This window comes from Thunnus thynnus, chromosome 1 (assembly GCF_963924715.1).
Source record: "Thunnus thynnus chromosome 1, fThuThy2.1, whole genome shotgun sequence".
NCBI classification, from domain to species: Eukaryota; Metazoa; Chordata; class Actinopteri; order Scombriformes; family Scombridae; genus Thunnus; species Thunnus thynnus.
This window is the reverse complement of record NC_089517.1, coordinates 26,187,629-26,198,096: the sequence shown is the minus strand read 5'-3', so window position 1 is coordinate 26,198,096 and position 10,468 is coordinate 26,187,629. Positions and strand designations below refer to the sequence as shown.

The 10,468-nt window shown below is 38.4% G+C and overlaps 1 protein-coding gene across 1 annotated transcript; it reads left to right on the top strand.

Moving 5' to 3' along the window:
* Positions 1-4,389: 4,389 nt before the first annotated feature.
* On the top strand, positions 4,390-9,976 carry styx (serine/threonine/tyrosine interacting protein). Its single transcript, XM_067593321.1, has 11 exons — positions 4,390-4,601; positions 4,995-5,027; positions 6,131-6,184; positions 6,306-6,403; positions 6,561-6,621; positions 6,733-6,769; positions 6,861-6,900; positions 7,119-7,169; positions 7,494-7,566; positions 8,836-8,929; positions 9,380-9,976. Exons 1-11 carry the CDS (start codon positions 4,542-4,544, stop codon positions 9,451-9,453), a joined length of 675 nt encoding a protein of 224 aa, XP_067449422.1. The 5' UTR covers positions 4,390-4,541; the 3' UTR covers positions 9,454-9,976.
* The last annotated feature ends 492 nt before the right edge of the window (positions 9,977-10,468 follow it).

Here is a 10,468-nt window from a genome sequence, read left to right as displayed (position 1 = left end):
TATAGCTCCTCTGTAAAAGTTAATAAGAACCGTTAAAAGAACTATCAAGTAATTGTACAAGAAATAGTTTGACCCCTTGGGAAATGTATTCTCGGAATGAGGTATCTCATGTCTATGTGGTAAAGGGGACAGACATATCATGCACATTTCCAGGTCCATATTTTTATTCTTGGGCTCTACTGGAATATCTTTGCATGCTTTACAGTTGACAAAGCTTTTATCTGTTTAATACTGATGCAGTTCTTAAACTCCTGTATCTTTGGCCAAGAAACAGTTATAGCACATAATTCCCCCTGAAATCATAACATGTCATCCGCACATTTCTGATTAACAGTGTGTTGTATTTCACTTGGTTGACTTGTTTTAATTTAGGCAACTTAGGCATCTTCTATAAATCATGTCATAATCAAGGATACCACAAAATTGATATTGGTCTTCTCATTCAAATCTTTGCTATAAAATGAATACCCAGTACACTTCCAAAACATTTGAAATACTCCTTTTAACAGCTAAGTCTAATTGTAATTATGGAGTTCCTCCCTTGGAATCACTGCTGTATGTTATTTGTTTGTGCAATAAATGGTGGTAGAAGGCTAAAAGATCAAAGTAGTGCATTCAGTATTTTTTGTAGTAGACTGGAGACAAAGCTGAAACGGCACACAGCATGAAACACCATCTACACATGAACAATGTTGATGCCTTTGAATAGATGTACGTGCACACATCATGTGCAGTAGCTGCAAGGCCTTTTAAAAATCACAAGATCTGGACAAAATCTCAAATGAAGAATTCTTATTGAATTATTTAAATTTTTAAACTGGGCTCTACAGGTGTGATGTTTTGCTTCAATGAAACTGAAGTATTACCTGAAAAAGATAACATAAAATCTAATTTATCTGAATGTTTCAACAACAAATGAGACCGTTTGTCTTCATTATTGTGTTTTGTCTGTATGTTGTACAGGAAACAGCAGAGGTCAGTGTGTAACAGGACCTTAAAATGCTCAGCATGAAGATTTATGTTTGCCATGAGCCAGATGCAGTGGGCATCATCATCCCAGTGTTTACTGATGTGGGCAACGTGGCCAGAGCATGCTGCCTTCTTCTTGGCCTGACATACGCTCTAAACCTGAAGTATCCTTCAAAACTGGCCAAAACCTTTGAAGTCTTTCAAAGACTGTTGAACTGGCCACAATGCGACCAGAACTAACTTCCAGGTTCATGACCCTCAAAAACGAGTTACTGGTCTAGACAGCTCTTGGCCTGACACTCAGGAAAAGCTGTTTGTTATTTGTGAGACAAAACTGTTAGATGTTTGTAACCCTTATGAGTGTGATTCCTGTAAATGTTAGTCTGGTTTTATGGACTGACTTAGAGTGGTTCTGTGTTGTGTAAAGGTGCTCCTTTGGCAAAGTTACCCCTCCTTCTCTTTCAAACTGACATCTTTGTTGCTAAAGTTGTTCCATGGGTATTGGTGTTGTCCACTTGCTTATTTTGGATCAGATTACAGCTCAAACAGTTTCAGGTGAATTTGAGAAGTTATCATTTTAAGTAAAGGAGGAGAAAAGCAAGTCCTAATACTATTGTTTGTTCATGTAGCCTCCAGGGCTGGCCGAAGTTTGCAACAACAGGATTTTTTAAAGGTTTTGACCTGTTATATGGAGTATTACAGTGATAACACTTTGTATTTTATTTATTTATTTATGTGGTTTTATGCTGACTTTTTTGACACTGGCTACACTCAATTTCTTGACTGTTTCTAGGAGACTGTACTCACTTTTTCACATACAGTTAAATACATATCAGTGAGTTTTTCCAACACAAAATATGCAGAAGTTCACCCAATTCCTCAAAAATGCTTGGAAAATGTTGCCTCAGTTGTATCAAAGTAACAGTTTTCACAGTTAAAGGTGTGACAACAACTGTAAGTGAGATGGGGATTTGGTAACTTTTGAAGCGTTGGATTGTAGTGGTCTTCTTGTGTATTGCATTTTTTTCAGGAGTTAATGTTATTTTGACCACCCAGAAAGACCTTATCATAACTTCCTACAATTAGTTTAGTCAGTACAGTTGACCTTATAAAATATGTGTTTATTTATGACTTCAGTTGGCTACAGCTCTGCAACTCTTGAAGAGTTTATGAACTCCTGGTGAACCATGTATGGCAACTATTAAAGGTCAAAATAACTGACTTTGGTACAGGTGAGTGTAGCCTATCCGACAACATGGCAGAGCTCTGACATTACTTTTCAGAACTAAAATAATTTTATACCAACCATACAGTGTAGTAACTGTGCTTTTGTGGATGTTATAAAGTTGGTAGATTCAGTGATTGATTGTCTTCCAGTGTGACATTGTGCTTTGACTTGATGGAAATTTGTTGTTAAAGTCAAAGCTGTCAAAGTCTGAGCTTACAGGTAGTTGCTCAGTAGCCACCAGTAGACCAGCAGGCATCCACTAACTCCCTCCGATTCACAAGAAACTGTGTCCAAGTCTAGATTTATCCTGCTGTGCTGAGCAACCAGGAGCATTCCCTTTGTCAGGGCAGTGACTCCTGTATGCCAACTGTTGTCAGTAGTAAAAGGAGTTCACTAAAGCCACTTTCATTCTGCAAATCTGTGCGAAGAATCTGTGCAAAGAATGGTGTTCATCCCTCCAGTAGAGTTCAGAGAGTTGTAGAATCAATGCCACGGCTGAGGAATAACATTCTTCAAAAAGATATTCCCTCATTTGGTGTTTTGATGACAGTGGTGGAGAGCGCTGTCCAACACATTGGTCCAAAATCTCCCACAGGTGTTCAACTGGGTTGAGATCTGGTGACTGCAAGGCCACAGTATATGATTCATATCATTTTCATACACATCAGACCATTCATTGATCCCTCATGCCCTGTGAATTAGGACATTGTCATCCTGGAAGAGGCCATCAGGATAGAAATGTTTCATCATGGGATAAAGGTGATCACTCCGAACAACTTTGTATTGATTTGTAGTGACCCTTCCCTGTAAGGGGACAAGTGGACCCAAACCATGCCAGCAAAATGCCCCCCACAGCATAGAGCCCACAGATCCCCTCACTGTAAAGGTCAAGAATTCAGGTCTGTACCAGATGATATTTAAGACCCTGTGGGCTTCCTGATCTCTGGCACTGGGGTCTGGTACTTTTAACTAATGCTGTTCCTGTAGTTGTAGTTATGCATGAGTACACATGATGGGAAACAACCTTTCGGTAAAAGCTGTGTTGAAAAATAATGATTCAAGAGATTAAAACAGGTTTTGACCTACACAGAACCACAGACATGCACGTCCAGAGATAAGAAGAGAGAGTTCCTGGACACGACAGAGACAGGTTAACACCTCACACATGCAGTGTTACATATGAATATGCTAGAGCTTGTGAATGAAAGTAGCCATTGCACAAATTAGCACTATGAGTACAATGTGTACAGATGACCAGGCTTGTTTAAATATTTTTTTTGTATTGATGTGAAATTATATGGTAGAGTTTTAGTTTTTCTAACAAGATACAGGAACATTTATATAGGAGATTTAAAAGGTCTAAGTTAACACAAAAACAGAAATAAAGAGAGTGCAATAAATATTGTTATGTGTAAGCTATTTCCTTTTTATGTAGACCTGTTTACTTTCGTCAGAACACCCCTCATCACTTACATTGAAAGTGCATTAGGAAGAGATACTTTAATGGTCAGTTGAACAAGACAAATGATTATGGGAAGCAAATCCTCTTTCAATGTTAATATGTGCACCTGACAAATTGTTTTAAAGGACAGGTTCACAACTTTTTAAGCTTGTCTTAAAACAACAGTCAGGTACCCAAATGAACGCTGAAACATGTTTTTCCTCCTGTTCATACTGACCATTAGAAGATCCCTTCTTAATGTATTTACAATGTAAGTGATGGGGGCCAAAATCCACAAGCCTCTTTCTGTGTATATGAAGCTTCAACGTCCAGATTAGTCAAATCAAGTAGATATCTTTCAACATTTCAGTCTTTTTAGTGCCTAAGTCCCTCTTTTTGTTACTATACATCCACTGCAACTCAACAGAGAAACACAAAGAGGAAATTTGATGCTAAAAAGACTGTAAATGTGGCAGATATCCCCTTGATATGACTAACTCAGACTGCTGAAGCCTCATATAAGCTTCAAATAAACTTTTAAATGCATTTTTGCACAAAATGACCTTTTGATTGAACCGGAGGAATGATTACAGCGAGGAAAACCTCCTTCAGTGATCATATGGACACCTGACTGTTGTTTTAAGGCAGACTTGAAAAACTGTGAACCAGTCCTTTAAGGACTGCTATGCGTTTCGTAAAGTGACCGCGGGACGTCGCCGTTGCGCTCCACCGCGTCCGTTCGTCTGCGGCGGGGGTCACGTGACACATCTGTCAGGGGACAGCATGGCGGACATGCATGTGGAGCCTCAAAACAGATCGCATCGATTGTCCAGCTAACCCCGCGGTGAGAAACATCGATACCCCGCGCAGAGCCGGGCCGGCGGTGCCCGAACACACAGCAGCATGGACGAGGAGATCAAACTCCAGTTCCCGTCTCTGCCCGCGACCACGGAGGACCTTCTGGTGAGTCCACAGCAGCCTGCGTTTTAGCCGACATGTCCACTGAGCTAACCTCCACTCCAGCCAGCTAAAATATGCACCCAGCAGGGAATTGTGTGTTTCTTGGGGGTATACTCCATTAATGTGAATCAGTGACACTCTCATGTCTTTATTTTCTTCTTTAAATGTTTGTGTCGATATATTTTCTTGGTTAATAAACGTTGCTGCTCTCAAGCCAACACTTGAGTAGCCTAGCCTCCTAACATTAGCCACGTATGTATGTACACAAAGTAAACTAGTATTCATATCTAAGGCTGTCAGGTGGCTGAACCACCTCCAACAGCTGTCATATCAACAAAGCAACTTAGCAGAATCTCCTTCAGCTTCTAACCTTGCCTTTAAATCCCCTTTTTACAGGACTGGGCTTATCCAATGAGAAGAGAAATGCAGGTTTGTAAGAAGAGTCTTGTTCGTTGTTTTTGAAAGTCTTGACGGCAGAATGTCAATTCTTGTCATTTCTTGTATTTGGCAGTGGCTCATTTCACACCAAATTAACACTGGTAAAAGTATAGATTTCACATTCTCTACCAACAGTAGTGTAATTCTACTAAAAGCAAATATTTGATCATTTGTAAGAGTATAACAGAATATGTATGCCTAAAAACAGGATCTGCTTCCTATTTGGAAAATGACTGAGCCATAATTCAGAATAGTTTAACTTATCAACTTCAACTGGCATCATATTGTGATGTTAAAATCATATCATGCTGTCATGTTCATGTCTGCTGTCCAAACTAATGATTCCAATCAGATTGTAGTAATGAAAAACTGACATACTTTATTTATTTGATATAAAGCATAATAGTGGAACACAGCTGATTGGATTAAACATCAGTGTGATTATTGTACATATGATTTTTACATACATACATTCACTATATCGTGATATATATACTGTGTATTGTTACATGTTTCTCATTAATATATTAAGTTCTTGTTCATTTCAACCATATTGCTAACCTAATTCACAGATTAAGGTTGTTTACAGATTTGAGAACCTGATACTTATAGACACAAATTACACAAACTGACATATTAATAGTTTTTAGTATAAATTGTCTGACTGTGCGCTGCTACAGTGCCACATCCTGAATTAATCACAATGCATAGGTTTGTGTTAGGGCTGCAACTATTTTCTAGATTAGTTGTTATAAAATGAAAAATGTTGATTACCGTTTTCCCAAAGCCCAAGATGACATGCTCGAATGTTTTGTTTTGTCCTGATCAACAGTCCACAACCCAAAGATATTTAGTTTACTGTCACAGAGGACTAAAGAAACAGAAAATGTTCACATTTGAGAAGCTGGAATCAGAGAATTTGAATAAATGACTCAAATTGATCAATCAATTATCACAATTTTTGGTAATTAATTCATTAGTTGGCAACATCGATTAATCAGCTAATTGCTGTATCTCTAGTCAGGGTGATTCTTTTGAACATCAGCTAATATCTCTGCCTGTACTTTACTGATGTTGTATATCTCTATTTTCAGGAGATATTGCCGGGACTGTTTTTAGGTCCCTACTCTGCTGCAATGAAAAGCAAGGTAACTTTGTTTACAGAATTTAATCACTTGCACTGGGCGATGGTGACACAAAGAAGCTAAGAGAAATACATTTTTCATACATTTCAAGCTCATAATACTTCTTTTCTTTCTCTTTGTCTAGCTGCCAATTCTTGAGAGACAGGGCATAACGCATATTGTGTGTGTCCGCCAAGACATTGAAGCCAATTTTATCAAACCTAATTTCCCTCATACATTTAGGTAAGTGAGAACTCATCATATCTGTGTCACTTGAGGATTTAACATGATGTGCAAGTTGCATCATTGCAATTTTTGTTTGAAATTTTGTCTGAAAAAGTGAGACTTTTATGTAAAGTAGCGCTTTCTTGCTAACCTTTTGAACTTGATGTTTTTGCAGATACCTTGTGTTAGATATTGCTGACAATCCAGTGGAAAATATTATAAGATTTTTCCCTTCGGTGAGTTACAAAGTGGGCTTTTTACTTCCTTCTTAGCAGGCTTTGCATTTAACACAAGGTATGGCATTTCCATTGTGCCTGATGTACTGTGTTGGATTTTCCTCCTAACAGACTAAAGAATTTATTGATAGCTGCCTAACAACAGGAGGTGAGGATGCATGCAGTTATCATTTTTTATGCTTAGACTGTGATAGATAAAAAAGTCTTACAAACTACAATCTTTTGGTTTGCTCTTTTAGGAAAGGTACTGGTTCATGGTAATGCAGGGATATCAAGAAGGTAAGGTTTGTTTTTTGATATTACATTATTTCATAATATAATTACCTTCATGCCCTGAAACTCATTATGTACTGAATATTATATTATTGTAAACAACTGTTTCAGTCCTTGGATTTTATATCTATAATTTCCCTGAGAAAATTCAGAGACCAGAGCAGCAGAGCACAAATTACAGTGTGAATATAAAACTGTGTCTATTTAATTATTTATTCTTTCAGTGCTGCCTTAGTGATTGCATACCTTATGGAAACATTTGGGATGAAATACAGGTGAGTTTTTGTCCCCTCAGCTCAAACCATTGCTTTCTGTTGTACCTCAGGAGAAAACCAGTATAACTTTTCTAATGTGTGATTGTTAAATGAATGAATGATTTAGATACACATTCCTTTTTTTTCCATTTTTGCACCAGTATCTGACAAGCATGTATGATTTTACATATACATCTTGAGTTTAGCTTGTGACAGAAATGTACAAAGCTATGTAAAATTCTCAGCTTAACTTGCTTATCGTACAGCTGAACTGATAATATATGGTACATGTTACTGTTTGCTGTGTATGTCAGTGACTGTAATCTTCTGCTATGTTCACTCTAGGGATGCATTCAGCCACGTACAGGAGAGGAGGTTCTGCATCAACCCTAATGTTGGCTTTGTGCATCAGCTACAGGTAAGACTCGACTTGCTTAGTTAAAGGACCAGTGTGTAGGATTTAGTGGCTTCTAGCAGTGAGGTTGCAGATGGCAACCAACTGAATACCACTCCCCTTCCAAGCGTGTAGGAGAACCCATGGTAGCTGTGAAACTTGCAAAAAACGCTGAAGGCCCTCTTTAAACTTTTATTTAGTTTGTCCCTTCTGGGCTACTGTAGAAAGATGGTGTTGCAACACTAATTAAAACATACTTATGAATATTATATTCCATTTCTGCCAAGTCTGTTCCACTAGTTGCTACTAAATTCTACACACTGTGCCTTTAAAATAGGGTTTGAATTGTGACTAATCAACATGAAAAGCATTTCCATTACTGAAAATAAATGCACTACCAACCTGTTAGTCAACACAATATCCCACTTGAGCTCTTTGACCTTAAAATGTCAGGATGTCTCTGTATCACTAATAGGCTGCAGCTACATCTGTGCAACCACCACAGTTAGTTACTCTCACTTTTCTCTGCTTTTAACCAACACATGTGGAATGTAGTCTTTTGAGAATATTGCAGCAGATCATATGCATGCCTGCGAGGACTAAGGGTGTAGTGTCTGTAGAATGTGTTCTGAAACAGACTCACTCAGGTGATCTGTTATCTTATGTATTTTCATTCTCAGTGATCCGCTTCTGGTGTTACACTGGAGAAATTATTTTCCTATCTTTAGTATGCTGGTAGTCATAGTCTTCTTCCAGTGTGGGTCTTTGTTGGCCACATTTAGCAAGCCACTTGCTATTTGGACATAGGATAAGTTGTCATCTCTTTTTGACTAATGTAAATCAAACAAGCCTGTGTCTGTGTGCATGTGAAGGCACATTATTTACTTCAGATATTACATAAATATTTCATTTTAAAGCTGGTGGATGTAAATGCTGCATCTTATTCACAATATCCAGGGTTGACTTATACTGAGATATCCTCTTATTAGCCAGGATGTGTTGCCCACATGTTGGGGATTTTTTTTGTCATGGTCAACTAAGGATACCACTGACTTTGTTTGTTTGTCTTGCAACATTTTGTTGTCATGTTGACAGCAACACAATAAACCTGGATATAACCAAAGAGCTACATCATCATTTAATCAGTATAATTTTTAGAATATATTGAGGTGGAGTTTGAAGCATAAAGCTGATGCAAAAGATCAGACTGTCGGCCTCCAAACACATACTGTGTGCTGTTGACTGTACATTCATACTTATTTTAACTACTCAATTCTTCCATTTGTTTCCTAGGAGTATGAAGCGATCTACCTAGCCAAATTGACCATTAAAATGATGTCACCGATGCAGTTGGGCAGGTCCTTCTCCCTACAAGCCGGGATGCCAGGTATGTGTCCCGCCCTGCACAGTCACGCCTACCTCCTCAGATCATGTCATTTTGTCAGTAGAGCAGCACAAAAAACAATGACACGCAGAGCCTTCACATTTCTCAACCAGACTCATTCCACAATTGGATTTAAGGGTTGACTGACATCATGTTGTTTGGACATTGGATAGGGATGTTGCCATAGAAGTGATGAAGTAACAATGGTGTCTCCCAGTGTGATGAGTGCTTCTGAGTGAAAGACACAGACGCTAACATTCAGACCCTCAAGGACCAGCTCATTCTTTCCTTGATACTAATTTTTCTCTCCCTGAATGTTGTTAATTTCATGCAGCAGAGACTATGAAATGTTCCAGGGTTATTAAACCACCTGTTGAAAATGGTTAAAAGCGTTCTGTAGTTTTAGATCATCAGATGTGATTGTTCTTTGTTCACGTCTACATTTCTTCACAGGAAGCCGTAAACGCAGCCTGGAGGAAGACGAGGACTTTGGAGCAATGCAGGTCACAGCAGCGCAGAACGGATGAGCTTTTGCTGATATTTAGCCGTGTGGCGCAGTGCACTCTTCTTTTTTTCTTTTTTTTTTTTTTTTTTTTTTACATTTTTAATGGGATTAAAAATGTAAATATTTGAACTTTTTCTAAGGGGAAGGGATGAGGGCGGGATGGGGAGGACCACTCATGTCTGAGACATGGAGTTCTGAAGGGTAACGGGCAAATTTGATAACGTTTTTTTTTTTTTTTCTTGAGCTGTATGCACTGATGGGAGAATTTTTTGCAGTTTTATAGTATTTAAAGCATTTTGCATTTGCAGCGGGACAGTATTGCAATAATGCACTTTCGATACTTGAATTTGTGGACGACCAGAAGGGGGCAGTCGGCAAAAGGGAAAGTAGCCAGGACGTCGCCCAGTGGAGGACAAGAGAAGAGAAGTAGCTAATGCCTTTATTTTGGGAGTAATAGGATTATGAACTAATATCAAGCTTAATGTTGGATAGTAAGGAATGGAAAAATAACAACTCAATGCATAATAAAAACAAGTCTGACTGAGTCCTGTCGAGCTGTGTGTTTACATTATAATGTAATGCTGCGTTTCACCTTATTGTTCTTGTCAACATGCTGTTATTATTTATAAGACTTTTTACAGTCACAGATACATAACTATGGCTTCTTTTAAACAAATCTTTCTGGAGACCTTGCTGTATATGTCAGTAACTCACAATAAAAACCAGCTACTGACATGTACTCTACTAACATATTGTTTGAGTTTTGGGGACAGAGTGTGTTTAGCCCGCAGGCCGCAAACTATAAGAATTCATTTGAAACAAATGTGCAAAAAAGCTTCTAGAAATGCAAAATATGGTGCTGATTTGGCTGTTTTTTTCCTAGGTAGAGACCTATTCGCCTTCTCAAACTTCACTTCCCGTTGAGCTGGAGGGCCACCTGAGATTCTTGGGCTTCATCACACTTCAAAAAAAAGATTATACATTTTGCACAGGATAGAAAATGTTTTGCCACATCTATGACTAGTAGACATGCACAT